Raw genomic sequence first — 18,970 nt, 5'->3', positions numbered from 1 at the left:
TGTCAAATAAATAAATAAAATCTTTAAAAAAAAAAAAGACTCTGCATGGAAACAGTTGAATAATGAATGACACCCATTATAATTCCTCACACATAACCTATAGATATAGCAACTGTCCAAATCCTTTCTTCCACTATATCCTATTTAGAACAGGATGCTGCACTGAAAAGCAAAACCTTTGGAGAGAATTCTGACCTCCAGCTTCATTTCATTGTTCAAAATATAATGAATTTACGGGGCGCCTGGGTGGCTCACTGGGTTAAGGCCTCTGCTTTCGGCTCGGGTCATGATCCCAGGGTCCTGGGATTGAGCCCCGAGTCGGGCTCTCTGCTCAGCGGGGAGCCTGCTTCCCCTTCTCTCTCTGCCTGCCTCTCTGCCTGCTCATGATCTCTGTCAAATAAATAAATAAAATCTTTAAAAAAAAATATATATATATATATATATAAAATGAATTTACACTCTCTCTCTCTCTCTCTCACACACACACACACACACACACACACACACACACACACTGCATCCACACAAAGAAATATATGTTACTCCACTATATACCAGACCTCCTCCAAATTTAAAATTTCTAGGATCTGAAAGGCAATTTTTCTCGTTTCTATCTCATTTCAAAATACCCTGGAACTGTGCTGTCCAGTGCAATAGCCACTGGCCATATTGTGGCTAATTACATTAAAATTAAGATAAAAATTCAATACCTCAGTGGCACTAGCTACATTGTAAGTGGTCACACAGCCAGTTGCCACTGTATTAAACAGCAAAGACAGAAAATTTCCATTATTACTAAAACTTTTTTTTTTAAGATTTTATTTATTTATTTGACAGAGATTACAGGTAGGTAGAGAGGCCGGCAGAGAAAGAGGAAGGGAAGCAGACTCCCTGCTGAGCAGAGAGCCCAATGCAGGGCTCAATCCCAGGACCCTGGGATCACGACCTGAGCCAAAGGCAGAGGCCTTAACCCACTGAGCCACCCAGGCGCCCCATTACCAAAACTTCTATTGGACAGCACAGCTCTGGAATATCAAGAATAAAGCTATAGCTTTTTATCCCCCCCTTAAAGTTGTAACTTTTTTTTTTAAATATTTTATTCATTTATTTGACAGAGAGAGAGAGAGAGAGGTCACAAGTAGGCAGAGAGGCAGGCAGAGAGAGTGGGGGAAGCAGGCTCCCCGCTGAGCAGAGAGCCCCATGTGGGGCTCGATCCCAGGACCCTGAGATCATGACCTGAGCTGAAGGCAGAGGCCTAACCCACTGAGCCACCCAGGCGCCCCAAAGTTGTAACTTTTTAAAGAGCCAGAAGGAGCATCACTTCTTTTTCAGAGGTGTTTTCTGGAAACATTTCTCAGGAAGACGAAACCACCCCTTCCTTTGTACCCCGCACATTTTTCCACAACATCTATAATATCTAAAAGAAATCATAGACGGTCTCTCTTAACCAAACGATAGAGACTTGATTAATTTATCTTAATATTGTAAACAGCACAGAAAGGTACTCTGTTCATGAAGTTACCTGCTTGGTAGAACTGTATGACAGCCACAATGTTATTCATTCAACTTCTATCTTTCCAGTCAGATTCCCTTTGATTATCATAGTGGGCTAGACTAACCTGCCCTCCCACATTTAGTGCCTCTACAACCTAGAAAATCACTTACCTCTACTGAACTGGGGTCTGCCTCTATTTCTTTTTTTTTTTCTTTTTTAAGATTTTATTTATTTATTTGATGGGCAAAGATCACAAGTAGGCAAAGAAGCAGGCAGAGAGAGAGGAGGAAGCAGGCTCCCGGCTGAGCAGAGACCCCCCCCCTTCCACCCATGTGGGGCTCAATCCCAGGACCCTGGGATCATGCCCTGAGCTGAAAGCAGAGGCTTAACCCACCGAGCCACCCAGGCGCCCTGCCTCTATTTCTTTTTTTTTTTTTTTTTTTTAAGATTTTATTTATTTATTTGACAGAGAGATCACAAGCAGGCAGAGAGGCAGGCAGAGAGAGAGGAGGAAGCAGGCTCCCTGCTGAGCAGAGACCCCCGATGCGGGGCTCGATCCCAGGACTCTGAGATCATGACCTGAGCCGAAGGCAGCGGCCCAACCCACTGAGCCACCCAGGCACCCCCCTGCCTCTATTTCTTTACTCATTTTCTGATTTGTATTTTGTTCACGCTAGATGATCTAACATCACACAGGTGTGTGTATATATACACACACACACACATATACGTATGTGTATATATATATATATATATATATATATATATGCATATGTACATATGTATATAAATAAGAATTCAGAAAAAGTGGTGTTGGCTCAGAGGGGGAATATTTACAAAGTAGTTGGATATAAGGTAAAGCGATTCCCACATTTAGATGCAGGTTCTACATTAATATTCAATTATTTAATTAATTAAATATTCAATTAATATTCAATCCCCTAGGGCTGACCCCTGAATTTCTGTGAAAGAATTTGGTAAGCCTCATTTTTTTTTTAACCTAAATAAGAAATTTTCATTTGTTACTATTTTGACAAATCTGGCAACAGATTTATTTATTGCCCTGAGCAATAAAACCCAGAGATGTTACATACGGAAACACATGGGTGAGTCCATGTCAATAAAACAGTCAGTACATAATATTTTTAAGAATTTTATGGGCGCCTGGGTGGCTCAGTGGGTTAAGCCACTGCCTTCGGCTCAGGTCATGATCTCAGGGTCCTGGGATCGAGGCCCGCATCGGGCTCTCTGCTCAGCAGGGAGCCTGCTTCCCTCTCTCTCTCTCTCTCTGCCTGCCTCTCCATCTACTTGTGATCTCTCTCTGTCAAATAAATAAATAAAAAAAATCTTAAAAAAAAAAAAAAGAATTTTACCCCAAGTGGGGCACTTGGTTGACTCAGTCAGTGACGCATGCAACTCCTGACCTCAGGGCTATGGGTTTAAGCCCCACACTGAGTTGCGGAAATTATGTAAAAATAAAATCTTAAAAAAAAAAAAAAGAATTTTACCTTAAGGGCCTCAAACGTAAGCAGGACATCATTAGTCTGTTTCAGGTCAATATAGAACATCATCAATTCCCGTGATCCAAGTTGCATGAATATGGGAAGTAACTGAAATGAAGACAAAAATAAATCTTAACACTGGCTTTATTTTTGCATATTTCCTATTCCATTATGAGGACAAAAGATTTTTAAAAATGAGGTACCTCTCCCTCCTTTAGAAAACATATACACTTTTATCAAAAAAGACCTGCATCAGAAGTGACCTAAGACTTTATCAATGGCATAAGACTTCACCAGTTTGGGGCAAAGACTCTTCCGTGTTACAGTTAAAGCACATCAAAATATAAAATGCTACCATAAAATATCTCAGAAGTAAGCACAACAGTCCCAAAGTGTGAATCGTATTCTTTCCAATAAGCTCACCTCCTGATATTCTCCTAGGGGGGTCAGATACTGGAGAATAAGCCGCTGCTCAATAGCAGGAGTCATGGGATAAAGGGTATAATTGGTGCCAATCACCCAAGGTGACATTTCTGACCAGCTGCTATTAGACAGCTCAACAAACATGCGATCTGGATCAGATGTTGAGAAACCTAACTTCTGCTTGGCTTTCCTAAAATTCTCTCTGTCACCCTGTTTTACTGCCTTATTTTTCCTCAATCCTCCTTCTTCGGGTTTGGCAGCTGAGTTCACTCTACTACTGGTCTTGTGGCCTGAATCAAGATGAAAGGAGATCTCCATGTCTCCAGAGGCTTCCTCTTGTTCACCATCCACTACATCTACAGCCATGTCACCATAGTCCATATCCACAGCTTCTTCATCCAGAGGCAAAAGAGGTTCAGAAGAGAGTTTTCGTGGGCTGGGACGCTTGCTTTCTTGCCGCAAAGCCACTTCCTGAAGCTGTAGCTCCCTCAGTCTGCGAAGTACTATTGCCACCTATCAACAGATATTGGAATAAAAGGCTTTATTTCTTCTGCATCTTAATTTAAATGATTCTTAATAAATAAATCTTATTTCCATTTTAAGGAAACTAAATCCTCATGCAGTTACCCCAATATCTGGAAATGGTAAAGATCTGATCAATATTTTTATCTGATTTCTATAGCTTTATAAAATAAGGAATAGCTAAAGGTCTCATTCCTCATAAAATATCCCAAAAACCCAAACCACATTTGCACATCACACATCATTCACAACTGATCTATCTGGATCAAGCTACGCTGGACCATCAACACCTGAAGAGGCAGACACCAGACATATCCATGATTTTTTTAAAGTGTCTTTGAAGTGTCTTTGAAAATAAAACATGAAGTATGTGAGATTTAAGAAACAAAACAGATAATCATAGGGGAAGAGAGGAAAAAATAAAACAAGATGAAATCAGAGAGGGAACAGACCATAAGTGACTCTTTTTTTTTAAATTAATTAATTTTTTTAAATTTTATTTTTTATAAACATATATTTTTATCCCCAGGGGTACAGGTCTGTGAATCGCCAGGTTTACACACTTCACAGCACTCACCATAGCACATACCCTCCCCAATGTCCATAACCCCACCCCCCCAACCCCCCTCCCCCCATCAACCCTCAGTTTGTTTTGTGAGATTGAGAGTCACCCATAAGTGACTCTTAATCATAGAAAACAAACTGAGAGTTCCTGGAGGGGAGAGAGGTGGGGGAATGGGGTAACTGAGTGATGGACATTAAGGAAGGGGGGGAAAAAAGAGTTTATTTTACTTTATGTAAATTATACCCCAATAAACGTGACAAAAAAAAAAAAAAACAAAACAGGGGCGCCTGGGTGGCTCAGTGGGTTAGGGCTTCTGCCTTCAGCTCAGGTCGTGATCTCAGGGTCCTGGGATCGGGCTCCGCATCGGGCTCTCTGCTCTGAGAGGAGCCTGCTTCCCTCTCTCTCTGCCTGCCTCTCTGCCTACTTGTGATCTCTCTCTGTCAAATAAATAAATAAAATCTTTAAAAAAAAAAAAAAAATGAACGTTTCTCAAACTTGCACCTGTTGTAAACTATATTGTTAGACACTGCCACCTAGTTACATAATCTATTTTTCAAATTCACTGCTTTTTCGTTTTTTAAGTACTTATGTAGTACTTAATATGTAGTATTATGCTTAGTTTAAAAAAAAAAAAAAGAGAGAGCGAAGTTATCTATAATTTACTTTGAACTACATTAAAAAAAAAACCAGAATGGTGGATGAATAAGAGGAAAAGTGGATGGATGGATGGATGGGTGGGTATACAGTAAGTATAATAAAATGCCCACAAATAATTTAAGTGGTACGTATAAAGCTGTTCTCTGTAAAATTCTGTTTTGCTGTATGTTTGAAAATTTTCATAATCCAGATGTTGGGAAAAGAAAGGGAATGGTACTTATTCTTTACCAAGAATAAACTATCGTGATCCTCGACAAGATGAAAAATGGTTATTTTCAAGTTAAAAAAAGTAAAATCAAAACTTGTAAAAAGTAATCTTGAAATGTCGAAATTATAGCTACACTCCAATACAAGGTAATGAATAAGATCTACCTATTTGAGTTCAGGTATAAAGAAAGAACTTGCAAATCCTCTCCCATCTTACACAGAAACTAATTCTAACATAGTCCTTACCAGCTGTGAATTCTCATCCCTATAGTTGGCAGCAATATCTTGATTCTCCATAGCACCTCCTAACAGTCCAGTAGAATATGTCCTCAATGGCTGATCAGCCTCTCGGGCCCATTTGAAAAGATTCTCAACAATTCCCTCCTATAGTAAAGGAAATGAAATAGTACAATTCAACAAAGACCATTTTCATATTTAAAGATAAAGCAAAGATTCCAGTCTTATGAAAAAATTTAATAAAATATTTCAGTGTTGCTCATAAGATTAAAAAATGCAAGTAAGCTAAGTGTCCAAGTGGTTTAGTTAAAATAGCTATGCATCTGTGAAAAAGATTCCTATTTAGCCATCAATAATCACATAATATAGTCCCACTTTAGATGTTTAAGACCCAAAATGTTCAATAATCAAGTAGGGAGCACTAAAAATTCTATGTCCTTTTTTGAAGTTCATAATGCCCAATTAACATTATTAATGAGAAGTCATCCACCAAAAAGTACTTAATTCCACATATCCCAAAATTATTTTTAATTAGTTGAGAAATAATACATACAAACATGTACAGTCCAAAGAAAATGAAAAGCACCCACAATCTACCCCTGAACTTGACAGAGACCTTCCATGTGTTCCTCCTTGTACCATCTGTATCCTCCCTCTCCAAAAGGTACCTACAGTTACTTAATTTTAACAATTTTCCTGTTAAACTTCTGTTAAATGTTACATACTCTGAATTGTATAAACCACATGGTACCATAAGTATTTTTCTGAAACTTATTACTCAACATTATGCTTTTTACACTCACCTATAGTTACATGTAACTGTCACAAATAGCATTCAACATAAAATAGCCTTTACACATAACTTATAATTTCTCATAACAATCTGATATGATTGTGTAACTATTTGCAGAAGAGAAAACCAAATCACAGTAAGGTTAGGTAACATGAGTTGCAGAGCTGGGGTCTGATTGCTGGCAGTGTACCTCCAGATGTTCTTACTGCAATTTTGTTAGTTTAAGCAACTACAACTATTTTTGTACAAGCATGTCCCTAGGGTGGACATGTAGGATCAGAACTGCTAAATCACAGGATATGTGCATACTCAACTTTACCAGAGGGTGCTAGGCTATTTTCCAAAGTAACTGCAACAATTCACAATTCCACCAAGAGTGAATAGTTCTTTTTTTCTACATCTTTACCAAAACTTGGCCACTGTCACAATTTTTATTTTTCTTAATCTGGTGGGTATAAAAATAACATTGCAGGGGTACCTGGGTGGCTCAGTCAGTGAGTGTCTGACTCTTGATTTCAGCTCAAGCCACAGTCTCGGGGTCGTGAGATGAAGCCTCATGTTGGGCTCCACACCTAGTGTGGATTCTCAATCTCCCTCACTCCCTCCCCCTATCCCCCTCCATCCCCAGTCATGTGCTCTCTTAAAAAAGGGGGGGGGGCACTGCATTTACTTGAATTTCCTCATTAATTAATAAGGTTAGGCATATTTTTTATGTCTGCTGACCATTCAGGCTTCCACTGCTATGAAATACACATCTTTTGGGGCGCCTGGGTGGCTCAGTGGGTTAGGCCGCTGCCTTCGGCTCGGGTCGTGATCTCAGGGTCCTGGGATCGAGTCCCGCATCGGGCTCTCTGCTCGGCAGGGAGCCTGCTTCCTCCTCTCTCTCTCTCTGCCTGCCTCTCTGTCTGCTTGTGATCTCTCTCTGTCAAATAAATAAATAAAATCTTAAAAAAAAAAAAAGAAATACACATCTTTTACCAGTGTTTTTTTTTTTTTAATTTATTTATTTGACAGAGAGAGATCACAAGCAGACAGAGAGGCAGGCAGAGAGAGAGAGAGGAGGAAGCAGGCTCCCTGCCGAGCAGAGAGCCCGATGCGGGACTCGATCCCAGGACCCTGAGATCACGACCCGAGCCGAAGGCAGCGGCCTAACCCACTGAGCCACCCAGGCGCCCTTTTACCAGTGTTTTATGATAAACACAAGTTCTTAATTTTTATGTAATCAGACTTAACAATATTTTTTTTTTAAACTTTGTGCATTTTGTATCTTACTCTTCTCTAGGGTCATGGAGTCATTATCCCATACATTTCTAAACATTTAATCTCTTTTCAAAAAAATTAACACTGAAAAGTACATTTTGAGAAATTTGTTTTGAAATATTTGACACGAAGGGCACCTGGGTGGCTCAGTGGGTTAAGCCTCTGCCTTCAGCTCAGGTCATGATCTCAGGGTCCTAGGATTGAGACCCACATCGGGCTCTCTCCTCAGCGGGGAGCCTGCTTCCCCTCCTCTCTGCCTGCTTCTCTGCCTACTTGAGATCACTCCCTCTAATAAAATATTTGACATGAAAATATATTTAATGTATATATTATTATATGTTATATTCTATATTACTATATATCATATATTATTATATATTATATATATATTAAAATATATTTAATAGCCTTTTATTTCCCCTCTTCCCAAACAGTCTAAGAACCTTAAAATACGAACTCCAATGAGCTCCTATTTATATGTTGCCCAGAATTTTTGTCCCCGCTTTTGTTTATTTGGTCAATACTTCTATGTTTACAAAGGTACTCTGAAGATATTTTTTTCTATTACCCGGCCTCTATTACTGTTGTATCAGTTTGCTCTGTTTGATTATTTGTAGGAATCTTTTTTACTCTGGTTGCTTTCAAGATCTCCTCCATCTTTGGTATTTCTTTTGGCCTTCCTGAATCTTGAGTGGACATGTGTTTCATTAATTTGTAAAATTCTAGCCTCATCTCCCTGAATACTGCCTTTCCCTTTTCTTTTCTATTCTCTCCTCCTAAAACTCCTTTTAGATACACTTTGAACTTTCTAATTCTAATCTCTATATTTCAACTTCTTTCCTATTCTTCAGCTCTTATTTCTAGAGGCTTTATTATTGGCTATCCTATCAGATCTCCCAGTTCACTAATTCTATCTTTAGCTGTGTCTAAACTTAACTCTAACTCATCTACTAAGTTTTTAAATTCAGGAACTCTAATTTTTATATCCAGTAGTTCTCTGGTTCCTTTCCCAAATGGCCATTCTTCCCCATAGTCTTGGACTTTAAGAGTTCTGATACTTGGGGCATCTGAGTGGCTCAGTTGGTTAAGTATCTGCCTTCAGGAAAGGTCATGATACCAGAGTCCTGGGATCAAGCCTGCTCAGCAGAGAGCCTGCTTCTCCCTCTCCCCTTGCCCCCAACTTGTGCTTGCTCTCTCTCTCTCAAATAAATAAAATCTTTTTTTTTAAAGTTTTGATTCTTTTACATCCAATAATTTTAAAGCTTATCAAACCATTCTTAAGTGTACAATTCACTGGGATTAAGTACATTCACAATGTTGCATAACCATCACCACTATATATTTCCACAACTTATTATCCCAAACAGAAACTCTGTACCCCTACTTTCAATAATGGACAGAACAACCAAACAAAAGATCAGTACAGAAATAGAAGAGTTAAACACTATAAACCAATTAGACCAAACAGACATATTGAGAATCCTCAATCCAACAAGACCAAATATACATTCTTAAGTAAACATGGAACACTTTCCAGAATAGACCATGTTAGGCAATACCATAGTTAATAAATTAAAAAAGAATAAACTCTTATAAAGAATTTTCTCAGGGCACCTGGGTAGCTCAGTTGGTTGGGCGTCTACCTTTGGCTCAGGTCATGATCTCAAGAGTCCCAGGATCAAACCCCACACTGGGCTCCCAGATAACATAGAGCCTGCTTCTCTCTCTGCCCTTCACCCCACTCATGCTCTCTTTCTCTCAAATAAATGAAGTAAAAAAATCTTTAAAAAAATTTTTTTCTCCAATCATAATGGAATGAAATAAGAAATCAACAACCCAAGGGAAAATGGACAATTCATATGTGGAAATTAACAAAGTTTTAAACAACCAAGGGGTCAAAGAAGAAATCACACAGAAATTAGAAAATTCCTTGCAATAAATGAAAAGAAAATCACAACATACCAAAATTTATGCCATGTAGCAAAAGCAGTGTTTTTAAGGAACTAGAAAAAGAGCAAATGAAACGCAAAGCTAGTAAGTAAGGCAATAATAAAGATTAGAGTGGAGACAAGTAAAACAGCAAATAGGAAAAAAAAAAAAAGAAAGAAAATGAAACCAAATGTTGTTTTTTTGAAAAGATCAAAAAAACTAACAAACCTTTAACTAGATTAAAAAAAAAAAAAAAAAGACTGAAACAGGACATTATTACCAATTTAGCATAAATAAAAAAGATTATAAAATACTATTAACTACTGTACACCAACAAAATGAGTAATATAGATAAAATAATAAAATGAACAAATTCCTAGGAACACAACCAACCAGAACTGATTCATAAAGAAATAGAAAAATTGAATAGACCTATGAGTAGTAAAGAGATTGAATCAGTCATCAAAAACCTCCCAAGACAGAAAAACTCAGGACCAGATGGATTCACTGGTGAATTCTACATAAAAAATAATATCATTGTCAAATGAATTAATATTTTTATTAATAATTAATTTTATTAATAATTAATTAATATTTTTTTCTCAAACTCTTCCAAAAAATTAGTAAGGGAACACTTCAAACTCATTCTATGAAGCCAAAACATTATCCTGATACCACAACCCTACAAGGTAACTACAGATCAATATCCCCTATGAATAGTGATGCGAAAAACCTCCATAAAATACCAGCAAACTGAATTCAGCAGCATAGTCAAAGGATTATACACCATGACCAATGGATTTATCCAAGAATGGAATATGGTTCAACATAAAAAAATCAACATAGTACACTAATAAAATTAGTGTGAAATCATTGTGAATAGAAAACCATCTGACCATATCAAATGATAACAACAACAAAAAGAATCTCTAAAAATCAACACACTTTCATTAAAAAATACTTAATAAATTAGGAATAGAAGGAGACTTTCTAAGCATCATAAAAGTCAGGTAAGAAAAACCCACCCACACCCATCATCATACTCAACAGTCAAAGACTGACAGGCTTTTTCCCCTAAGACCAAGAACAAGACAAAGATGTCTGCTTTCACCACTTCTATTCAACACAGTACTGTAAGTTCTAGCCAGAAGAGGCCAAGAAAAAGAAATTAAAGGCATTAATGCTGGAAAAGAAGAAATAAAATTATCTCTGTTAACAGATGACATGATCTTATACATAGAAAACTCTTTAAGATTCCACAATGTGGGGTGCCTAGGTGGCTCAGTGGGTTAAGCCTCTGCCTTCGGCTCAAGGCATGATCCCAGGGTCCTGGGATCGAGCCCCACATCGGGCTCTCTGCTCAGCAGGGAGCCTGCTTCCTCCTCTCTGTCTCTGCCTGCCTCTCTGCTTACTTGTGATCTCTGTCAAATAAAGAAATAAAATCTTAAAAAAAAAAAAAATTTCCACAATGTTAGAGCTAATAAATGAATTCAGCAAAAAGTTACAGCATACAAAATCAGTTTCATTCCTGTACACTAGTGATGAAAAAGCCAAAAAGGAAATACATCCAATCATTTAAAAAATGCTTGCTTTCTAATATCTTTCAGATAGCTATTCTATTTAATTCTCCTCTTTACTATATTGTTAACTCCTAATCATGGAGAACTAATTCCTCGTGTGTTTTGTAATGTTTTTGTGAACTCATTTCACCTGGAAATTGCTTTTTCTATGAGAATCCCTGGTAACGTGGATTATGAGAGCTTCCCCCCAGAGTGATTTTACATTTGCTTGTGCCACTCAAGGAATATCACAAAGTATTTTGCTGTTCATTTTTTGGCTTTGGGGTCCCTAATCATATGGTAGAAATTTCAAACACGCACCAAAAAAAAGTCATGCCACAGTTTCTCAGAGATTTATCCACCCCTACCCCTTAGTGTGGGGTCAGAAACTGAGAAACCTGTCACTTCCCCAAGGCGGTAAGCAGGTATTTCTCTTTTGCACTGTTTCAGTGAGGGTCCTTTGGGTTACCAGTTTTATGCAGGGATCAAGGATCCCAGTTCCAACTCTTCAGCCAAGGTTTTGTCTCCTGTCCCCAATTAACACTTTGTTTTTACAATTACCTCTTCATTTCTGGCGCACAGAGATTTCTAAGAGTTTATTCAATTTACCCAGAATTCATATGTGCATGCCACAGGAAAGCTGACCAGTTATCCTGGCTGGTCAGTAAGATAAATCTGGGTCTCCTCCTCCCATCTCTCTTGAAACCACTTTTTTCTCTCTGCCTCTGAAAAATCTATATTCACAGTTTTCTTCCCACCTCTCATGGAATACTGTGAGGATTAGTATACGATACAAAACAAATGCTTAGCACAGGGCTCACACTCAATAAACGGTAGGCATTCACCTAAATGACTTTTTTCATAAAGCACCTATTAACATTTTAGAGGAGGGTGCCTGGGTGGCTCAGTCATTAAGTGACTCCCTTCAGCTCAGGTCATGATCCCAGGGTCCTAGGATGGAGGCCCAAATAGGGCTCCCTGCTCAGTGGGAAACCTATTTCTTCCTCTCCCACTCCCCCTGCTTGTGTTCCCTCTCTCTGTGTCTCTCTTTGTCAAATAAATAAATAAATAATCTTTTTAAAAATTTTTAGAGGAATCAATGTTGCAGAGTTAAAATCTGGGAAACACTCACTCAGAGATGATAATTTGAGACCTCGTTCTCTCTGATTTTATCCCTTCCACCACCAATATTTTAAGACAACCTCAAAGAGGAAAATGTTAAAGCAATACTCAAAAAATAACCCCAAAGGTCCTGATCTGACTGGATTAGTAGCATACACTGACAAACTTAACAATATGAAAAATCTAGTACACAAACAATACTAAAGTACCCAGTTCTGAAGAAAACTACAAAAATAATTGTAAACAAAAATAAAATTTAAAGCTATTTGATTATTTCTATTGCTTTAAAAAGCTAAAAAATCAACTTTTTAAAATAGTGGCTAGGGATGCCTGGGTGGCTCAGTTGGTTAAGCGACTGCCTTTGGCTCAGGTCATGATTCTGGAGTCCTGGGATCGAGTCCCGCATCAGGCTCACTGCTCAGCAAGGAGTCTCCTTCTCCCTCTGATCCTCCCCTTCTCATGCTCTTCCTCTCATTCTCTCTCTCTCAAATAAATAAATAAAATCTTTTTAAAAATAAATAAAATAAAGTAAGTGGCTAGAAGTAATAAAATCAATTTAATAACTTGCAACCACCTCTAAAATAAAAAGGAAATGAAACAGAAAATATAAAAAGGAAATGAAATAGAAAACACCAGAATGCACTGCATAAAGAGGAAGCAATGCTCAAGAAACTTCTTTTTCACACATATATGTAATGGGTTGCATGTAAAAACATTCTGTTTCACAAAGTTTGAGAAACACTATATAATTAGATGTTTTTTAAAGAAGTAAAATATTGGGGCGCCTGGGTGGCTCAGTGGGTTGAGCCGCTGCCTTCGGCTCAGGTCATGATCCCAGGTCCTGGGTTCGAGCCCCGCATCGGGCTTTCTGCTCGGCGGGGAGCCTGCTTCCTCCTCTCTCTCTGCCTGCCTCTCTGCTTACTTGTGATTTCTCTCTGTCAAATAAATAAATAAAATCTTTAAAGAAGTAAAATATTGATTCACACCAAAAATTTGCATAGGATACTTATGAAGAATAAAGATCATCATGTAATCCAACAGGAAAGTCTCAAAATGTCAAAGAAGATTGTAATCTGTGTTCTAGGACACTGGATTCAAGGTTATGTTATTTCCTATCTAATTTTCCTTAATAATTCACTTCTCCCAAAAGAAATTAGTTATTAATAAAACTGCTGGGGTGCCTGGGTGGCTCATTCGGTTGGGCTCTTGATTTCAGCTCAGGTAATGATCTCAGGGTTGTGAGATCAAGCCCTGCATCATGCTCCATGCCCAGCGTGGAGCCTGCCTGGGGTTCTTTCTCTCCATCCTCCCCTTTCCTCTTCCTCCCCATCTCTAAGAAAAAAAAAAAAAAAGAAGAAGAAAAGAAAGAAACAAAGCTGTTCTTAAACTGCAGAAAGCTTTATTATTCAAAACATCCGTTAGTATTTCTGACATCCAAAGGGTATTCACTTAATTCTAAACATACAATGATGAAACTATAAAGAGCCAGAATTGATTTTCCTACAATGACAACCAGGAAACTTTTACAAAGCAGAGTAAAATCATCTGTAATCATCTACAAATCTTGTATATACAAATACACTGCTACAAATGCTTCACTTTCATCCTGGTTTTCAAAAGAATTCATATTAAAATATTTCTCATAAGCATATAGATATTTTTGGTCTCCCACAATGGTAAACTAACTGGAGATTTTTAAATTCAGTCTGTATACAATACTGCAAATTATATATACTGTATACAATACTGCAAATTATAGCATTAATTACACAATGTTATTTTCTAACAGACTTTATGTGATACAATTCTGTAATAAAACTTTAAAAGTTAAATGAAAATCTATTTCTAGATCTTTCATTTGGCTTATATATTTAACTATATTAAGACTTCCAGACTGTTTCAGAAAATTAAGTTTTAGTATCTTTGAAAAAAAAAGAAAGCCACATACAAATTCTTAATGCTGAAAACAAAACACTCATATTACTTCTAAAAATAGATCAACTAATCTTTGACGTTTAAAGTATATACACACACAGTCACTATCAAATTATCACTTTCTGGTCTTCATAGTAGTTATCCTTATTCGAAACTATCAGTTTATTTGTGTCTGCCTTCCCAAATATATTATGTGAATGTAGGCTCCCATCTTGCTGACAAAATATTACCAACACCTAGCATAAAACACAGCACAAAATACGTCTTCAAATATTAACTAAATATAAAATACCAACCAGAAGAAAAGAAAATAAAAAATAAATACCATCAAGACAATGGGCTTCCTCAGGGCAGAAATTCCTTCCTCACTAAGGAAGACAACTCATCAAGAATACGAGTTCGAGTAAGATCAGAAAACCATTCTAAAAACATATGATCTTAAGATTTTAAGATATACTATAGCACCTAAGCAGCACAAAAAGTTATTCTTAAATTTTTCTTATTGTTTATCTTTATTTCTTACATTTCTACAACATATGACTATTATAAAAATCTGTAATTACCTTAACAAAGACAAATCAAACAGATCAACCTTCAATTTAAAAATAAAATGATGACTTTTATTTTTATTAAATACCTTTTCTTGAAAGACAACAGCAGTTTCCAGCCCTGGCATGATGTCAAGTAGGAGTCTGCAAGCTGCAGTGTTTAAAGGGGGCTCTCGACTTGTCATCACATATGCGTTCACCAGCTATAAAAAAACGGAGGAATACTTCTATTCATCTGAAATTCAACCCAGTCAAATTAATGAAGTCTAATAAACCCTTAATAAATTCCCATCACTCACCTCAGGGGTATTAAGAACCAATGATTACTAATTAAACCTTTATTATAAACCATTACAATCCTTCTGAGCCATGATGGGATCATATATTATTTCTTCTGTATCTTTAAAATCAAATCCCCCCAAAACAACAAATCAGCAACAACAGAATTAAAGCTTAAAGAATATCAAGAAATCATTCCCTATTTTTTTTTACCCTTTATTCTTACATACACTTTTTCAGAAGGATAAGGCAAGATGCTTGGCAATGGTTAATGTAAACTTGAATTTCGTACTTACACTATAAGTACATTTAATATTACATGTAAATTGTAAGTAAACATATTAATAAAACTTTCATTTTAGCATTCAAATACTACTCAGTCTCCACTACTAAGTGGCACTGTGTTCTGTGCTGGGTATACATCAGTGAATAAGATGCAGTCCCACCATCAAAGGGTTCATAATCCAACAGAGGTGACAGCTGGAAAAACAAGTATCATTGAGTAAAGGATGCTATAGAAGCCTGTAGGAGGCCACACAACTCCTGCAGAAGAATCAGAGAAGACTTTAGAATGGAAGGGATTCTAAGCCAGAATGTAAATGACAAGTAGGAGTAGCCGAGGTGTAGGAGGGACAAGAGGAGAGCCAAAGGGCAAGAACTTAAAATTGAGAGGACAAAGGCCAGAGAGATTGGGTTTATATTTCAAACCTAGGAATTTTTTTTTTTTAATTCATTTGACAGACAGAGATCACAAGTAGGCAGAGAAGCAGGCAGAGAGAGAGAGAAGGAAGCAGGCTCCCTGCTGAGCAGAGAGCCCGATGCAGGGCTCGATCCCAGGACCCTGGGATCACGACCTGAGCCGAAAGCAGAGGCTTTAACCTACTGAGCCACCCAGGCGCCCCTCAAACCTAGGAATTTAAAATTTATCTTGAGAGAAATGGGAAACCACTAATGGACTGTAACCAAAAGGGTGCCATCACTTTTTGCATTTTAGAAATATTTCTGGGCTATAGAGTGAATAGGTTGGAGGAGAAGAAGACAAGATGATAAATCAGTTAAGAGGCGACTATAATAGCCGAGAGAGATGGCAGTGGCTAAACTAAGGTCTGGCAAAAAGGGCGAAAAGAAGTGGAGGGATTTGTAAAGGTTAATGGAATGGGAATAAGACCTGCAAGTTCACTGAATAAGAGAGCTTGGAAAAATAAAGGATAACTTCTAGCTAGGTAGACAAGGACATCACTACTGAGCTAGAGAACAAGAGAAACAGATAATAGAGCAAACAATTAGTTCAAGGGGATTGTGGAGGATATCCAGGTAGAAATACCTAGAAGGCAGTTGGAAATGATGAGGTACAAAAGAGACAACAGTAACTGAGAAATAAATCCAGGAGTTAATATACTACAGACAATAATAATAGCTAATACTTCCTGAACCCTCATCTATCAGGTTCTGTGTTAAGCACTTTTCACGATTAATTTCAAAGATTACAAAAACATTTTACAGATAAGAACTATCGTCCCTATTTTATAAAGAAAATAAAGCTTGGAGAAAATGAAGGTTGTTAGAGGCTTAAGTTGCCTCAAGATCAGTGGAGCTACATTTAAACCCAAAACATGGACCCCAAAACCTACATTCTCAAGCATCATGCACTCCAGCCTCCAAAAACAAACCTAACAGCTACAACTTACTGAATAATTACTATGTTAAAGGAGCTGTGTACACTGGGTATATTTTTCCCTCTCATTTACTTCTCAACAGCCCAGAGTTAGGGAAGGTATCCTTCTCTCCCTTCACATACCCAATGCACACACCACAGTGTTGATGCAGAATCATGCCTCATATATCACTCTTAGTTTTCTATTCAGAAGCCCAAGAAAATGTCTATATTCCCAAACTTAAAATCATTCTTGCCCAGGGATAAGCACAGATGCCTTGTGAGTCCTTGTCAATATTCAACTGAACAAAGTAGGCACCAAAAAGAAAACACCTTGGCTAAAACCAAGACTTTGGTAAGAAAGAAATCCAGGATGCATATCTCACTGAACTAATAGCAAACCAAAAAAAATCTACCCAATCTATTCCCAATTCTGTCAAGACCTTAGGAGAAAGTAAACTATTTACAAACAATAAAGGTATAGCATCTGCTAATGATAATCTCTGGAGAAAAGTAAGAAGCAAACCTACTGCATTCATGAAATCATCATTCTTGAAGAGTATTCTCAGCAAGTGGCCCAGCATACACTCTGGATCAGCTCGACCTACCAAAAAGAAGAGGGGAGGAACAAACAAGGAATAAGTAAGTCATCCCAGTCAAGCAAGTTAAACCTCTGGAAAGGCACCTGGGTTGTTACAAGTACTATTAAAATGCTACAAAAATAAATGGAAACAAAGAAAAGATTCTTTTGATGAATTAGATTTCATAAGAAACATGCTATAAAATTAAAAGTGACAATATAAAAACTCGAGACACTGCTCTCTAACTTCCCCATCACCCAGCACATTGCCTACACAGCAATGCTAAATTAAATAAATGTGCGCTAGACCCACCCCAGCATCACTAAGAGTACACAAGATCTAAAAAAGAATCATAAAGGAGACTTAAGAGAAAGAACAACCCTGATTTCCAAGCCAGAAATAAGGTAGGAAGCAAAACTTCTTTTGATGGGTGGTCTGGACGAGAAGACTCCAAGTCCAACCTTCCTTTCAACTATAATGCCAACAATACCAGAGATGCATCCTCAAACCTGTAATGATACCTGAGGTTGTAGGGGCAGGGCTCAGGAGGGGAATTCCACTAAAATCAATCACCAACTCTAAAGATACAGTACCCTTGGACATCTTAACTTTCTGAGTTCCTGGGGAAAGAAAGTCCAGAAACCTAGAATCTACTCAACACACAGCCTACAGGTAAAGGAATTACTTAATGATTGGGACAATTATTGGTTTTTAAAACAGATACCATCTACTTTAATCTTCCTGTAAGTGGCAAATTTAGTCAAAGGATACAATTTAGGATGAAGAAAAGATGTGAGCTACTGATTCGAAGTTTCTACCAAGCTGTAATTAATATTCCAAAGTAAATCACAAAAAGAAAAGTTGCAGAATGGTATCATAAAAACTAGATGAGGACCTCAGATAACCTAACTTTCTCTGTTTATAAATGATGAAACTGACACCCTCATTTTTATTTAAAGAAATTGTGCCTAATGACAAACATTGCTTAACATAAGAGGTAGGGAGGAAAAAACAGTCTTTAAATTTCCTGCTGAAAAAAAGTGTATCATTCTGTTTCTCCTTTTTTCCTCATTACCATTTCATCCCTTCCAAGGCTTTTCCAAGGTCATTAAGCATGATCATCTCTCTTTTAATTCTTTTCATAATCTCATACGTTAACCTAATTTCTTATTTCACATTCACATTTGTACTTCTTCATGCTCTGATTGCTTTACTGAAGAATTAAATAGGTGAATAATACTCTAACGTCACAAGTGGGGATGTCTAGAGCAAGAGCAACAGGTATCCCATAAATAATTGCACACTCAATCTGAAATGCCTAGCTTACCTACACTTGAGAATAAAGTCTAAGACAGAAATTAATCCTGTACCATTCAGGTAGGTATACAATGTTCTTTTTTTTGTAAGTCCCACTCATTCTCATATCGCTCTACATACAGTATCTCTTTTTTCCACAAAGGACCGCTTCTGACCTTACACAGAGGAAGTTTATATGCAGCAATGGGCCCACATATGATTTAAGCTTTGCCCACTGGTACTCCACCTTAAGGACAACATAAAATGGCAAAGTCTCAAGTCTCATATAACTCTGTATCATACCAAATTCCATGTCAAAGCAGACTGCATTGTCATGGCTCTAATTAGCCTAAAACAAAGCCAAATTATTAGGAGATGGCATACTTTAGCTGCTGAAATACTAAAG

The 18,970-nt window shown here is 37.5% G+C and overlaps 1 protein-coding gene across 4 annotated transcripts in view; it reads right to left on the bottom strand.

Moving 5' to 3' along the window:
• The window catches only part of DCAF1 (DDB1 and CUL4 associated factor 1), an 84,830-nt gene that overhangs the window by 43,802 nt on the left and 22,058 nt on the right, over nt 1–18,970 (bottom strand). For all 4 annotated transcript variants that reach the window (XM_047693105.1, XM_047693098.1, XM_047693120.1 and 1 more), the window contains exons 4-8: nt 17,218–17,291; nt 14,844–14,957; nt 5,618–5,755; nt 3,421–3,933; nt 3,004–3,105 (exon numbers count right to left, since the gene is read on the bottom strand). In XM_047693105.1, the coding sequence (XP_047549061.1) occupies nt 3,004–3,105; nt 3,421–3,933; nt 5,618–5,755; nt 14,844–14,957; nt 17,218–17,291 (941 nt within the window). The remainder of the gene's footprint in view (nt 1–3,003; nt 3,106–3,420; nt 3,934–5,617; nt 5,756–14,843; nt 14,958–17,217; nt 17,292–18,970) is intronic.

This window comes from Lutra lutra, chromosome 1 (genome assembly GCF_902655055.1).
Source record: "Lutra lutra chromosome 1, mLutLut1.2, whole genome shotgun sequence".
NCBI lineage: Eukaryota > Metazoa > Chordata > Mammalia > Carnivora > Mustelidae > Lutra > Lutra lutra.
The sequence above is the reverse complement of the archived record's forward strand: the minus strand, read 5'-3'. Positions and strand labels throughout refer to the sequence as shown.